We start from the raw sequence: 16,853 nt of genomic DNA, 5'->3' as shown, positions 1-16,853 counted from the left end.
ATGAAACTGAAAGCCACCATCATCACATATTGCCTCTACCACAAGCTTCATTTCTTTAATCATCATACTGACTTGAGATGTTGTACATGAATTACTGTCACTGCATCACAATTCCTTTCTCATAGTCCATATTAAAAAATGGAATGCTAAACAATTTTCATTTCATAGTAGCATGCACAAAACATTTGTTAAAGTTCAGCACCTACTTCCTTGCTTGCTTGAAATATGTGCACAAAATATGAATCCTGTTAATGCTAGACGGAAACAAGTTAACCAGGTGCAAATAAGCATTCTTGCCTCTGTTGCTAACTGGGAAGGAGACAAATGCTGACCCCAGCTACAGTGAAAATCTAGTTTAAAACCTGAACTCTTTCCTGATCCGATTTTGGTCAAAATGACCATCTCATTATTTCCTACCCACAATTTCATGGGAAAGACTTGAGGAAGACAATGCATTCTGTTCATGCTGTTTTAAGGGTTTAACATGCTCTGTGTGGGGAACGTGAGCACAGTTTGAGTGAGCCTTAAAAAGATTCTGTCCTATCTGCCAGTGCCGAACTCCTCTGGCCCTGTGAGAGTTTTCATCTATGTGATCCCACGCAGGCTACATTCTGGCAGCCTGACAATTGGCCATGTTCACAGGTAGCAAATGCTCCCATGGCAGAATCAGAACATTTGCAAATTAAAATACTCTGTTGAAGAGAAGGAAAACTGAAAGGAGTTTTTAGTAGAGTATAGCTGACTGCCAAATTTTTATCTCAATTTTTTAGTAAAAATTCTACATCCTAAAGAAAAACACATCAGAAGTTCTGGAAGGTAAAGAACCCACAGAAGTTGTTCTAACTGGCATTCTTTCACACAGAATGAAGACATAGGTCACAAAATTAACGTACCCAGATCCTATTTAAAGACCCCATTCCATTCTGCTCTGGCACTCCACAATTCACATAAAAAGCATGGCAACTGCCAAATATCTAACTAATATACTTAGGTACAAGCTATTAAGAACACCAAGCAGTTACAGAAAGCACCAACACCATGTACTCGAGGAGCTCCTTCACACTAAATAAAACTTTCAAACTCTAGCCATCGGAAAAGGTTTCACCAACAGAGCATACTATGATCCAACTCATAACAAGAGGAACCTCCTGAGCAACCAACCCTTTCATAATTTCTGTTATAACAAAAAAGATTTACATCTACAACAAGCAAACAACAGCATGGTTCCATGACAGAACATGAGGGACTGTTGTTAAATTTAGCTATAAGGTGCAAGTCAGATGAGTTGCTGATGAATGAGCCAGGACTGCAGAGCCATGGGGATCCAAAGCAATTTTTAGCACTTCTGTAGTGTGTGGGTAGAATTTAAGCAAAACTTTTAGAGTACACTACTTTGACGACTTTTTTTTTTTTTTTAAATTTATCACAAGCCTTGTGCTTTTCATTTTCCACTGAAAAGCTTCAGCACTTTGAGTCAAATGAAAATTTCCATTTTCAGTTCTTTGCAAAGTATTTAGGCCCTAGTGGTTACGAAGACAAACCTGAAAACATAGGTCCTTGACTCAACAAAGCAACCAAAGGCAGCAAATGCAACAGTCTTTATTTCTGAAGGCAGTTTGTGGAGGTGACCGTTCTGATTTTGTCAAAGCTCACATCTGACAGTAACTGAGCTGGGAAAACTATTGCTGGTCACTGATACCTGCTCCTCCTTGGAAACTCCCAAGTCCTCTTCAGCTTTTCCCCCATTACGAGGCAATAAATAACAACAAATAATACCCCCAGGCAACAGTGCACAGTGCTGGAAGTCCTACAAGAAAGGCCTTTTCCCTGAGGCAGGTGGATATGTGCCTACAGCAGCTGTGCCTGCACAGATCAATCCTACGCTGCATTTCAGTGTGTGGCCTCTCAGCTGTGCAGTCAGACGCGAAAGGATCCAAAATCAGCTGTCTGCCTTCCCTGTCGTCTTCTGTGCTGAATGGATCCCAGTTTCAACAGACACCAAACACTAAATACTGGAAAAGGAAAGGTTTGGAGCCTTGAGATGGAACTGGGAGAAGGGACCCAACTTAAACTTTCAGCGGAGAACCAAGACGGAAAACCCTGTCAGAAGTTATGAACTGAAGACAGAAGTCAGACAGCAGGGCAAAGAACTAGGAACAACCGAAGGCTGCATTATGATTTCATTCTCAGAGGGACTACGAAATGACCGAATCTGAGCTATCTTTGCTGAAGTCTGTTTCGTTTCCCCAAACCATTTTGCCATTTGAAATCAAGTCCTGTGTACCTTGCACTTACATTTCAACCTTAAAACTAAAGGATTCCCCATTTCTTCAAAAACTTTAAATGGAATTTGCCTCAACCACCAAAAGGTCAGTTTGAAAGGTATTGGCTAAATAACTTTGTATTGGTAAAGGTAAAAGGTTAAACAGATTGAGTTTACCTACAACAAGTGCAACTAGGAAAATCCACTCAATCAAATGTTATTCAAAGGTGATTGTATCTTTCTATTTTTCACAGGTTAGCCATCAGTAATAAGCAGCAGCACACGCGTAGGGTCTACTGGCCCAGTTACCTAAGGCTGCAGAACAGATCAAGTGATCAAGGTCTAACTGGAGCCTAAATATTACATGTGACCTGCTGGGTGAGTTGCATCTCTATATTGCGGGCACAGCCAGCAATGATGCATCTCATCAGCAAATCAAGATAAATCTCTGAAGAAAAAGGGGCGTCACCCTTCTAGTAAAAGTACAGAGGTGATTTTGTACAGACAGCGATATTTGCTGTAAGATTCATTGTAAGCAAATTCAATAGCAATGTTTTCTAAGACTTGTTCCTATCTTAAATGATCTATTTGTGAAGTACAAAAGCCTCATATCACCAGCAGTATATTAGCTTCTTTCTTGGAGAAAACGTCTCAAGACTTGCCTGAAAATGAGTAGTTCTCCCTGTGACCTGTCATGCCTCAAAGCACAGAAGCAATAAAACACAGTACTGCATTACCACACAGTCAAAAGGGGAATGATCTGCTGTCTCCATGAATACTTCAAATTCAGTTATGAAACTTCATCAGAAATCTTTGAAAACATGAAACAAAAAAGATAAATGCTTTAAACTCTGACGATATGACCGATAATATGAAAGCTGAGATCCATCAAACTACTGAAAAATGAGAATATTTTCTTGTTGATAACATTGATTGTGTAAGCTTTCAATTATTTTTCTACATCTGCCAGGTGAGTTTTGAAAATACAAGAAATCTTCATTTTGTTGGTCCTGGAGATGCGGGAGGATGCCCCCAAGTTGCTCACCTTGGTTAGGATTATAACGTTTTGCCTCTCAAGCACAGACTGTAATAATGTGAAAAAACTGTTTAAAAACAAAACAACAACAACAACAAACAGCACCTTCTAATAGTTCTCACTTAGCAGAGATTACTACCCTTCCCTTTAAAATGTGCCTACAAAAGCAGCTGATTTGGGATGGAAATATCTGCAGGGGTGGGCAGAACTTCCTACAGAGTATTTCATGCTGGAGAAAGTTCCTGTGCCATTGGAGACTGAGGCTCCTACCACCTCCTGGCCACTTGTTCCTATCCTCCAGCCAAAGTGTTTGCCCCATTTTTGTGCCAGGAGCAGACTCAAGCACTTGTGTTTGTGCATTCACACGTTCATAGTGGGAAGTGAAATATCCAGCGGGGTAGAAAAGCGCTGCTGGGTGTGTGGTTGTGGGTAGTCAAAGCCTTTCAAAAAAAGAATAAGGTGAAACAATTATTTTTCTAGAACAATCACTGTTGAACTGATTAGTCTTTAACAGATCTAATTTTTGCCTTCTGAATCTTAAAAAATTTTGCAGCTCCTGGAAGTTACTTCTGTATATTCAGCAAGGACTGCCAATTTTCAATTTTCATTTGTTTAAGCATGATGAAGGCTTTCAAGTAACAGATTATTTATATTACTTTCAAAATCTGTTAAGATTTTTTTTAGGTATAGTTATAAAATTAGAACAATCTGCTTGTGTGTGCAGTTTGTGACATAACACATTTATTGGAGGGCAAGCTGTAACAAAAATTGATGATATTCTTTGGCATTAAATGGAGTTAAATTTTATCTAAAACCACATCCCAATAAAAGGAAAAGAGATCTAATTTCATGGCATGTGACAGCTTCCAAATACTTGATTTCACTTTTTGATGTTTGCAAAAAAAGAAATTGTATATATACACAACTTTAACCTGATTTAAGCCACCTTCTCCGAACTTTTTTTTTTTTTTTTTGATATTTGCAGGAAACTGGAAACGTTCTGAAAGGGTTCAAACTAGACAAAAGCTGGATATGGTTTGTTTGTATGAAGAATTTTGTATACTGAGGGATTCAGTAGCGGGAATGTGTATGTTTCAGGAAATACCTAGTGTTCTCTTATTAAATCTGCTTCTTTCAGTTTTCTAAAACCTGTGAAATGCATTATGTTTATTCCTACCTCAGATTCAACAGCGGAAAGAACATTTTCCTTGTATAAACAGATCTGGATAGATTGCAGAAACAAAGTATGCAGATTCTGCTAAGCCCTGGCTGTAAATTAACTTCAGTCCTACATTTAAAGAGTGTAAAGAGTTTTACAAGTTGATTTAAAACCAACATTATACTGGAATATATTCAAATTGGAATATGTACCATTTTCAGCAATAAAATGAAGCTTAATATAAATTATATATTTGAGCATGCTAGAAATGTGTTTCCCTAACTACGTTTCAAGATAGTGTTCCTAATTACTATCTAGTTGTCCTCTTGTCCCTTATTTCCATGCAAGAAAAGCGATCACCCCAATTATAGCTTAGACCTTCACAGTCAATGGAGTACCACAAACGTGGTAGGTTTTCTGAGTAAACAGTGATTTTACCCAAGTAAGAAATAATTTAGCAAAATCAATTCTATTCTCAGCATTAATTTTCCTGAAATTTACAGTTATGGGAAGCGTAACTTCCCAGCTTTCCCCACTCCCTTTGGTGACCTCCTCTCTGCTCCCTACTGAAATACTACGTCCAAGCTCCCAGTACCCCTCCATCCTAGGAGCAACGCTGCTTCTCCCTGCCTTGTAGCAGTGCAGGTGCTGTTGCCCCCGTCCGGCCCCCAGGAGCACCGTCACACAACCTGGCAGCACACCAGCCCAAATACGCGCACCCCTGCCCACCAGGTCCCCCTGCTCGGGGTGGGTGGCCATCCAGGCGCTGTGTCCCACCCCACCTGCAGAGCTGCACGTCCCCTGGGGGACACTTGGTCTCCTTCTGCCTTTCAGCACAGAGGGAGGCCAACAGCATCCAATGCCTTCAAGCTGCACGTGAACCATGGATGTCTTACAGTCTCCATTCAGCCTGAAATTGTTTTTGGGGGCAGACCTGAGCCTGCCCCGTCCTCAAAGGAGCCACAAGGTTTTGACATCAATGTGAGTAAGTACAAAGCAAGGCCTCATCCCTGTACAGCTGGCTGGCAGAAGCTCTAAGAGGTTGCAATGTTGTGAAGGGGTTACCATCACCCAGAGGATTATGCTTTGCATTATCTCTCACTGAAAGCATCTCAAGAGCAGTTTCCAAGTAGACAGGTTTTGATCAGATATAGATAGATGATCAAACTCCAAAGCAAACCACAAAATCTTTACCACAAAAAACCCTTTCTTGGCCTCAGGTGTCAGAGCAGTGCAGCAACTTACAGTACGGTCTCAAAGAGAAGAGACAAAAATGCCCCGAACGTCGCCCCTCCTTGCAAGGGGCTGACAAGGGACTTGGTGCTGCATGTGCTGCACAGCCAGAAACTGCCTCTGACGTTGGTGACAGCAGCAGTGACACCAGGAACTGACCTAAACTCGTGCTCTTATCAGATCGTGCTCGCAGGATGGGCAGCCGTACGTATGTCTGCACTCGGGGAGCAGGTTAGCGCGCCGGATGAAGCTTTTACACTGAGCTCCACCCTGCAGGACTCGTAAACAGAAACCAGAGCAAATTACCCCCGAGGCTGGGACAATCCTGCTGACTGGCCGACAAACTGGCAGCCCTCTCACTGTATGTCCTGCCTGTCTCGGGACAGAAGATTTTGGTCTTTCTGGCATATTTAGCCACATAAACAGAGCACAAACCTAGACATTTCCCCAGAAATATGTTTCTAGAGGTGGGCTGGAGAGGGAGGGTTTCAGCAGGAAACCCTATACAGAGAATTTACCAGCTCTCCTACTTTCTGGGAGCCCATGCTGCAAGTACACTGGTAACCTACAGCTTCAGTGTCAGTTGATACATACAGTGAGTCACAGCTGCTGGCCTGCTTTCTAACTGCTCACATAGCACCATTTGTTTCCTGTTGCACGCAGCCTCCTATCAGGCTAGAAAAAATTACCAGAGGGAAAAAAAAAAAAAAACCAGCTAGATGATCACTCAGTATAAAACAGTACTGTTAGGGCATCTATAATTTTCCCTGAAGTCAGCAAAATCCACAAGTAAATAGGGTCAGTATTTGTTGCAAAGGCAGGGTCTAAGTATAAATATAAGTAATTTATAAAAAAAAAAACTTTGCAGCAATGGTGAATTTCAGCACAAATGCTGCAGCGCTCATGCTCACAGAAATGATGTTCTGCCACTAGAGCTGCACAATGAATGTCTCCACATTTACCCACAGAGCAGGGTGCAGGAAGATGCAGGCAGACCACTGCTTTCTGTCAGGGAGCTGGGAAGCTACAACAGTTTGGGAAAGTGAGTGGAAAGAAAGATACAGACAGGAACCTTAAAAATAACAAATGTTTTCCATATTGTAATATAATAGTCTCTTATGCAGCATGAGAAGGCAACAGCTTTCCATGGTTCCTTTTCACAACAAAGTATTCCATGGAAATTGCCAAACCCTGGAGCTGGTCAAAAAGTTTTGCTCAAAGCGAAATAAATAAAGAAATTAAATAAAATTAAAAATTAAAAAAAATGGGGGGGGACTGGAGCATGTACTATGCAAGGAATGGTCTTCATTCAGCCTCACTTTACCCCCACCCCTTAATTAAAAAACAAACAAAAAAAAAAGTGAGAAGTTCAAAATTGCCTTCTGGACTCTTTCAAAAGGGCGGACCAATTTTTCAGTCTGAAATATTTTTCTTCAGCAACTGGCAACTTGTGTAAAGCCCCAAAACAAAAATTAAACATTTCACCTGAATGCCTTTAAATTTTCCAGTTTGCTTGAAAACGTAACATGGTTCCCAGTCCTGCTCAAGCCAAGCTCTGTTTCTGCCCTCTCCCCACGCTGCAGGCAGCCACAAGGTACAAAAACAAGGCTGGAGCCTTGGTCTTCTGCAGCCCACAATGTGCGAGGCAGGTACCTGACGTGAGGACAGCTCAGTAGCATGAATGGGTCACATAAGGAAAAAAACACTTTGGCAATAAGGAGAAGGGAGGAGCCCCCCTGCAGAAGGCAGCAGCGGTGGTTAGGTGAGGCCCGTGCCCTGCGGTGTGGATGAGCGTGCCTGGCTCGAGTTCTGGACTGCAAAGTGGAAGTGCTACGTGGCTGAGCTAAAGCTCAGGTCATGCCCATGGGACAGCACTGCGGACACCAGGCTTTCCTAAATCTCAGAGGTCAGGCTGTGCTGCACAGCACTCCAGGATACAGCACACAAATCTAAAATCTGCCCAGGGCACCGAGTTACCAAAGCCTGCTCAGCAGATGCCCCAGTTTCTTAAGGGGACTCCACCTTTTGCAAGGACCTCAAGCTGTTCCCTTAACTACTGCGTTGGCTCTCCCCCTAACCACGGCATCTTTGGTAACAGCCTATTTTTGTAACGTTGCCATCTGTCCATCGGGGTATCTCCCCTGCTGCCTTCACAGAGTGTTACGGGCTAAGCGCTTGATCCTGCAAACTTGACCTATGGGGCGTTATCTGATATGCTGCGAGCATAAACCAAGATGCAATCTAGCTGCCACTGAGAAATGACTGATTGCGCAGCAGCTCGATTGCTGAGCAGCCATCAGATAATGCTAGCTGTGTGCTCCTCCTTGAGATGAGCCAGAAATCTAGAGGGACCAAAATCCACGGGTTTTTAGCAATGCTCCCACACTACCCTGCACCAATCTGCGTTCACTGACCAGCCAACTCCAGCATCTTCTCCCTTCTCACCACCTCTTTCGAGATGATTTTTATAAGGATCTTGCAAATTTATCCCAGTCTAGCTCTCTCCTCACTCAGGAGGCAGGTTATTCTTTTGACAATAACCTTTTAAAATTACAGTACAGAAAGGCAATACAAGGCAAAGCATTAGGCAAAGGCAGCAACTTTTCAACAGCAGCTTTTGACCTCAGTGCCCTTTCACACTGAACAAGAGTGATCTGTAATGGGAATCTCCTCCCTTATTTCGGCTTGCCAAGGGCCTGGCAGTCTAAGGGGGTTCTCCAGACTCTTTAGCCAAGAGAGAGAAAAAGGACTTGCCAAGAACAATTCAGCCCACCCAGGTCAGAAACCTGTATCTTCCTCACTGACCACAGAGGTACAAACTCAGCTTTAACTACATGTGACAGCACAACTAAAAGGAGGAGAGACAAATATTCACAGATCACAAACATCTTCTGATCCTGGGAAAGTTAGCAAGAGACTGCTAATTAAGATTATTTTGGTAGTCCAATCCTCCTTAACAGATTGGGACTTAGTTCCCTGTTTGTAAAATGGGAACAATAGCACTTCCCCTGGTTGAGATGCTAAACTCACAAGGAATTCAGATTGTGCAGCGATAAGGTTTGCAATGACACCTCAGCTAGATGCACAAATGTGACACTTTAAGTGACAGTACAAGAAAGTTTTAACTGCCGTTAGTCTGGATGGCAAGAACTGACCACAGATGCCTGGCTTAGAAAGACACAGCTATGCATTTAGTTTGATCTTGTTATTTCCAAGGTCTCCTTTGCTCTTCCAACACTCTTTGTACAATTGCAATTATACTAGTCCAGTTTCCAGACTTCCAACAACTCTGCATTAAATGTACCTCCGCATTTGAGCAAGGGAAACTCACATCTGTTTTACAGAGAAGAGAGCTGAAGCACCCCAGCTGTGGCTTGCCAAAGACAGGCAGGTAGCAGCTAAGCTAACTCAGGGGCAGCTGATTTCCAGCCTCATGCCTCTCCTCCTGGATCTGCGTTACTCTACATCTTCTGCTCTCTTCCTGTCTCAGCTTCTCAGTTCTTAGCGTTTTACTACAGTGAGAGACTGCAGGCTAACAGACATATCTCGATGACTAATTGTTCTCAGGCTAAGGACAAAGATCTCTACTCACTGTAAGAGATCCTGTGTTTCAAGGGTTTTTTGTTACTCCTCCCCCCTTCCCTAGCTATGCTTTCACTGGCAGGATGCGAGTTTGATTCATTCAAGCCATAGATCCGTTCATCTACATTTTGAAGTCTCAGGTAAAGGAAGGAGAAAATTCAGCAGTCGCAGAAAAAAGAACGGAAAGAGGAGGGAAAAAAAAGCCTATGACTGTAACCACTACAGTCTGGTATGTCTGGGGGGATACCAGTTTGGTTGTAGATACGGCAGGAAAGAGGGGTTCCAGACCTGACCATGCTGACTGCTGTACAGCTACAGCAGATGCAGAATGCCAATGGCAGATCATGTAGCATGCCACAAAACACCGGAGGGACGTATGCAAATATTTTTTTCTTCAGTTTGAATGCAAAAATGTGCACCTGTAATGCAAAAAAACATGCACCTCCCCTTCTGCCACCTGTACTAAAAAGTCAATTTAACCATGCAAACAATAACACTATCATTCCACCAGTGCCAGACCAGGCTTTAAGTAAAAAAAAGAGAAATGAAATCTATCCACCAACAACACTCAAAAAACATGAAGTAACTTGCAGCTTTAAAGCTGAAAAACTTCATAGAGTGGCAGAGGGAGAGCTGTCATGTCACAAGTGCTGCGAGTGTAGCTGTGATATTACACATCTTCTGAACCTGCTGTCATCATGAGAAACGTCTGACAGACAACAGCCCAGATCTGGGCAGGAAGACAACTCTGTTAGCTTCAGGAAGGAGCACTGTGCAAGCAAAAAAAGGTCACATTGCACAATTCAGGCTAACCTCAGGACTTAGTACTGCATCTTTCCTACATCTTTTTATTTTTTTTTTAACCCAGAAATGAGAAGCATCTACTGATTACTGTGTTAATTTAACACCTGGTCTAATTCCACAGGATTAGTAGATTCTTTCCTTTTTAATGGATTTTTGTCAAAATGTCAAACTCCTATTTAGCAACTTGTACCTCCTTGCCCAGTAGAACTGTTCTTTTCAAACTGATTCTTTGATACACATGAAGTAGTTTTTGTTTTATCCAAAACTCAACAGACAAGCAACCAAAAATGTCTGGCCCAGCTGGAGCAATGTACCAAGAAAAGCAGCCAACAACATGAGATTGTTTTGCTCCAAGCCTCAATTACAACTCTCACTGTCTCTCTGTCTCTCTTGCAAGAAGCAGCCAGCCCCCTTCTTCTGCCTCTCCCACAGAACTGGAATAGTGCAACACAAAATGAGAGGTGTTGTGTCTTGAAAACTTGAGTTAACAACACACTTTATTTAGACTACTCTTGATATTCAACCTACAGCTCCTGGCAACCCATGTACAAAGGTATGCCACCATATATCCTCTGCATCTCACACAGCAGACACGAGAAATCCCTCACAATCAGACCACAAATCCCAAGAGAACTTTATCTATCAGTTTGAGTGGACATCTAGTAGATTGTATTTCCTTAAGAAATCTACTGGATTTCAAAAGGTTTCATTCAGAAACATCCAATGAAGACCTAAAACGGCTGTCTGGATCCAGTGGTAGTCCAATAACCTCTCCCCAGAAATGGTGAGGGCATAACTAATTGCAAATAATACCCTACAAAGAACTGTGGGGTGATGAGGAGGCGTATGTGGTGGGGAAAGCCTGAGCTGCCTGACATCAGTTTGATTTACCTGACTTTATGCAGTCACTTTTAGTTTTCACTGGCAGCAGAACGAAATCCCACCTTCTGCTTGTTCACAAACTTTGATTCAGTGTTACAAGCTGCCATCGCTACAACAGAAATACCAGTTTCTCATGGCTGCAGTGCTTTGATTTGTGGACAAAAGGAATAGGTGCACATGAAAACGGGCCCTTTGTCACGGCAGAAAGGATTACAGAGCCAGTACAAAGTGCTCTAATGAAGGGAAATGTGACTTGCATCTTCCTGGGTGGTAATGCACAGAAGTACCTGCCCAATCTGCACCATACCTTAAGCCGGTGGGTCCTGGGAGCAGCCTGTAGCCCAGCACGCTCTGGAAAGCTAACTGAACTCAGGTTTCCAACCCTCTTGTAACACCTGTGCCTTTCTATAAAAGGCTGCAGGCCAGGCTGCGTGTTCCACATCGCTCACATGATGCTCCAGTAAGACAGCTGGGGAACAAGGGGCCAGGGCTTGCCCAGGGTGCTGAGCCCCACGCAGAGCATGTAAGGGTGTGCCTGTAGGCAGTGCAGAACACGGAGCACAGCCCACACCTCTCCACCGTGTCCCAGCTGCTCTGCCCCAGAACTGCCTGCTCAGGGCGCTCCCAAGGGCATGCAGGAAGATGGGTTCTGTAGCTACTTCTGCAGGCAACCTCCAGCCTTCCCTTCTTCCCCTCAGGTGAAAAGTCAATATATGATCATTTCTGTGCTTATTTCCTAAAAGACAAAGCAGCTGCCACCCATTCAGTTAGGGTTCCACAAGTTAACTTCCTCACCACGGTGCCAGTGCAAAGAACAAGGACTTCATCAGCAGGGTCTGGCTGCCCCCTGGGCTCTGCCCCTGTGCTGCTGTGGGATTTGGACAGCTGTACCATTCCCTGGGCCTCAGGTCTCTCCCACGCTCTTCCTGCCCGGGGTGTTTCACTTGTGAGCTACCTGGCACAGTACAGCTCTGATCTCAACAGCTGCTCTAGGTATTATAAATAATGATAAACGCCGTATCACCTTCCAGGCACCTGTCTTAGCACGACAACACATCATCACACCAGCACAATATGCCAAAGCACATTATTTAGGACAACGAGGCTGAAATAAACCAGATGATGGAAAAAACAAGTACTACTACAAACAGCCTGCAGCATACAGCACGGAGCCATATCAGTGTGCCAGGTCCTGCGTTCCAGCTGGGCGCTGGCCCCAAGCTAGCAGGCTGCAGAGCCAGTGCATGCTCCTCTGCACAGTGTTGTCTGGTGGCCTGGGAGGATAGATGAGCTTCTGTGTCACGCTATGCTGACACATAAAGACCCAGGTGAAATCTGTCATAGCGTCCTGCTGCTGGCTCCTCCTAGAAAATGGAAGTGCTGCAGCAAGGTAGGCAGAACGGTTCTGGGGAAACCAGCTGAGGCTGGCAAGGCCAGCTGGGACACAATGGTGGCAGCAGGACCTGGGCACAAAGGCCCCTGGACACAGTGCTGAGAGCCTGGAATTGACTTTGGTGTCAGTACAGCTGTGTTTGAGCACAGCTGCATCTGAAACGCAGCAAGCAATACTAAGCGCATCTTTGCAGGACCAAATGGTTCACCGTGTGGCTTACCTGGACAATTAGCTTATTCTCTTTATCAGGCAGAATTCGGTAGGTATACACGCAATTCCGAAACCTGGAACAGATCAGAGGAGATGCTGTTAGACTGTCTGCAGAAGGGAATGAATCACACTGTGGCACCCCTCCTCATGAGAGGAGATATTGGAAGATCCTGATAAAGATAGAGGCCTTCATGCACAAGAGTTTTAAACATTTCTTTCCATTTTCCTGGAGTCTCCAAAGTAACACAAACCTGAAGTGTTCCTGGTCACTGAGACACGTTTGCAGATGTCAGTGCAGAAAGTGATATCAGAATCAGCCTCAGAATGAGTTATTCAACTCTTCTTCTGGCCGGAAAGAAAGAAAACACCAAATGGCTCTGGCTGTCAGTAGAGTGGGCGTCTCAGGAAGGAGTGAAAAAGCAGAAATTCAAAAGACACTGGGCCAAAATCAGCCCAGTATGAGGCTGATTTTGAACTTACAAACGAGTAAATAACTTAAAAATGAGTAATTTGAAGGGCTAGTATGTGCTCTGACTTGTATTGGAAAAAAAAAAAAGAACACAAATATAATAGATTTCAGCTAAGTCACAATAAGACAACTGATTACTAGGCACATTGTCATGCACAAAGCCTAAGTGACAGGTCTAAATGAAAACCCACCTCGCTACTGTGGTACAGATGCACACTGTACATGTGCATCTGCAGATCAGCCAAAAGTAACATTTTGTCCCAGTTAAATTCAATTAGATTTTTATTGAAGGAAGGATGGAAAAGGCTTTTGCCCAGTGGAGGGCCACATTAATGTGCAAGGGCTCAAGGGCAAGGAAGAAAAGCCTCAGCAACGCTGTAATGTGGTAAGCATGACCTTCCTCAGCAGCTGCTGAGCTTTGTGGAGCTTGCCCAAGAAAAGTTGGCTGAAAAGTATATTTTTACTTTTTCCCCAGTGAAAAACAGATTGATTAAACCTTTCAAGTCACCTGCAAAGCGTTCTGTAAAAACATACACTATGGCTTTAAGCCAATGAATGATGCTGGTTTCAACCCCTTCCTCTCAAAGGAAAAACTGGAATCCATTCTCAGAGCCTCCTTGCCTGTAACAGAACCACTGCGTTACCCTCAGGATCATCATGAAACGTGGGCCGAGGTCAGCCCTCCAGATGGGGAGATCACTAAAACATCCTCGTCTCTCTTACAGTTACGTTGTGAGCCTATTCATCATGTGCCTTTCAGAATCACTCTATGCCAGAGAGAGAGAGACTGCCAGGATTTTAGGTAGCCTTCCTTATACAGGGAGTCACAAAGACCAATTGGAAATGAAAGAAAATTACTCATAATTCATAGAAAAATTTTTCCAGGGTGTTTAGAGGACTTTGTCATGCATCTGTATGAACCTGTCTCTTTCTGATGGCATTAATGCCAAGGATACAGAAGAATTACAACTGCTCGCGGAGCTCAGTATCACTTCAGTAAGTGATGTGAGACCATTTCATAGGCATCTATTCATTCACACAGTGGAAGAGTTGCTACTACCAGAAAGTTGGAGTCACAGACATGATCCTGAACTAGTTTGGACCACTACAACTCTGCTAATTTCACTAAGCCCAGGGCAATCAATGCCAGATGAGGATATGCCCCCAGGAAGGGTATGGGTTTTGTTTTTATCTGTCAATGCAGTTCTCTTACACCATTTCCTCCTCTGATATGCAAACAGGGCTAAGCAGAACTGCTCATGCAGCTGATGAGAGAAAATTTGTGTGTGTGTGGAGATTATGAAGCTGATAAACAAACCAGCTCAATGGCTCTTGTGTCACAAGAGGACCCTCCATGAACGTACCCCATCACATGGGCCTTATGAGGCAGCTGTCATAATACTTGTAAAGAGGTTTAAGCTGAGGAAAGGTAAAATTGGTGCAGAAGCCAGCTAAGAGCTGTTGCGTGAGATAGGAACAGGGAGGAGTGCTTCCTCGGATCAAAAGTAGGGGTCCTCTTTAGCAATCCCCTAGGTGCATGTGGCTAGAGAAGACTGTGACTCTTACTTTGTTTCTACCCTTAGGCTTTCTCTCCTCAGCATCCTGACTGTCAAGTTATGTGGTCCACTTACTGTCACGTTCCAGGTCCTCCCTAAAAACTGGGTATGACTTCAGAATTGCCCAACCACTGTCGAGCCTGGCTATGTGGGGGGTAAATACAATACCTGCAATACCTGCCTGATATTAAACATGCCTCCAAACACTTTCACATGTCCCTGTTCTCTCTGCCAGCTGGAGGAAGAAAGGGGACAAGGCTTCTTTTTTCTTTCCTCTTTCCTCTCCTGCTGTACATACTCTTAAGCATGGGTGACAATGTGCATATATTGGGGGTGTCTGGAAATCCTAATCACAAACAGGTCTGCCATGCTGGGCCTTACCTCAGTGCACCTCAAGAGAGGCCATCCTCCAGGGGGCTGGAAACAGCACCTCACAGGAACGGTCCTCTGAGAGGGACCCCAAAACCACAGCTAGGCTTTGAGGGTCTTCTCTAGAAGCACTGTTATTCCTGCAGCCACTCGCAAAGGAGCCTCCAACAGAAGGTGCCCTGGAGGAATGATCCCGATTTGCCATGTTGTGAGCACCAAGAGGCTCTTTTTGATTTTGGGATCCAGGCATTCCCCTCCCTCCAGGTGAGTTAGCCCATTTCTTGTGAACAAACCGTGAAATCAAACAATCCAGGCTCAGAGAAAGGAGGAGGAAAATGACTTTGCTTCTTGCCTTTTATGGGGCAATGTGGCCAGCAGAGACAGCAGAGGACAGCCGTGCTGGGGGAGGAGTGTTCCCTCTGTCTGCTGACTGCTTCAGCTCTCGGCCCAGCTCAGCGCTGCTGCTCCAAGTTTTAGAAAGGGAGGGGAGGCACTCTTAAAATGCCCTGCAAACACACCTCCCTTACTTGTCTATATTTATAGAATCCATATTTCTAAAGCAGTTGTTCAAGAAAATCACTATCTTGATCTATAATATAATAATAATAATCATCACTTTTGCTGGATTTTGACTGATCTGCCCAATAAATATTAGAGCGTTGGAGAATATGACACTTCTTTTTCAGAGCAAATTTCATGTTTTTTTTTTTTTGTTTTCCCTATCTATACACAGTTGACACTTTCTCGCTTTCAACATAATTTTTTTTTTTTTGTGAAAACCTTTTGCAGTCAGGCTTTCAATTCCCCTCTTTCATTATCTCATTTTTTGTCTCCAGCCTCTCCATTTTTTAAACAGGAGAGACTGAAGAGCTCACACTTCAAACACCTTCCAGTCAATAACACAGCTGAAACTGACGTATCTCTCAGAAAGTTTTCAGCTTCAGCAAAGTTATGCATTTTGTCAAGACAACATTCAGAGCGAAAGGCTTATTCACCACCTCTAACCTTTTTTCTTCACAAACTATTTGGAAACCAGCATAAGCTGAAAGCACGTTGCATACTTTGACAGAAGTTTTTGGGACGTTTCTCAGACTCTAACACCAGGCTGTTGCACCACGGATCTGTCTGCTCTTGGCTGACAAAGCTGGGTGCTCCCCATTTCTTTAACGAAACCATTCATGTCGGCCACCTCAGAATGGATTTAAGAACATAACCTTTGGCTCCCGGTTCAGAAAATCCTGGTCATTATATTGTTTCTATTTCCTGATCCCATGTCTCTCAAGGCACAAAAGGCTTTCAAAGTTGGCTGCATAAACATTTACAATGGAAAAACTTATGCAAATGCATGTTAGTTGACATTTTTTTACAGCACCGTCCCTTTCTACAATCCCCATCACCACTCTGTAAAATAATCTTTGTGTGTGTTTGTACATACCGGTTACTAATCAAAGCAGTTGTGCTAAAGAGACTCAATGGAAGCAGCAGTCTATTCCAGTAAAATGGCCCCTGAGTGGCACCTTGGGTCCTCCCATACTAGCATTGCCCCTCCGTCCCACCGCTTTCCCTGTTTATCTGCAGCCACCCTTCTTTCTTCACTCCCTCCAGAAAGAACAAACTCTTCTCTTCCCCACGTCGTTACAAACACCTTAACAAACAGGCACAGAGGCTCTCTGCACTCTGCGAACACCCCCATTTCCCAGCCACTGATCTCTCACAATCCAACACCTACGCTGTGGGGCAGCTGCCCAGCCCCATGCTTCTCTGCAGGAGATGAATCTTCCGCAGCAGCCTGTGCTGTCACCAGAAGCCTGACCTCAGAGACAAGCAGTTAGACCAGAGTTATAAAAAGCAGCACCAGCTTCACAACTGCAAGAAACATACTTTCAGAAAGAAACTA

General features: G+C 43.8%; 1 protein-coding gene across 2 annotated transcripts in view; it reads right to left on the bottom strand.

The window, feature by feature from the left end:
* INPP5D (inositol polyphosphate-5-phosphatase D) overlaps nucleotides 1-16,853 on the bottom strand; it is a 52,851-nt gene that overhangs the window by 34,684 nt on the left and 1,314 nt on the right. For both annotated transcript variants that reach the window (XM_080605076.1, XM_080605077.1), the window contains exon 2: nucleotides 12,573-12,636. In XM_080605076.1, coding sequence (XP_080461202.1) covers nucleotides 12,573-12,636 — 64 coding nt within the window. The remainder of the gene's footprint in view (nucleotides 1-12,572; nucleotides 12,637-16,853) is intronic.

Source organism: Anser brachyrhynchus, assembly GCF_964034855.1.
Source record: "Anser brachyrhynchus genome assembly, chromosome: 9".
In the NCBI taxonomy this organism is placed as follows: Eukaryota; Metazoa; Chordata; class Aves; order Anseriformes; family Anatidae; genus Anser; species Anser brachyrhynchus.
This window is presented reverse-complemented; position numbering and strand designations above follow the sequence as displayed.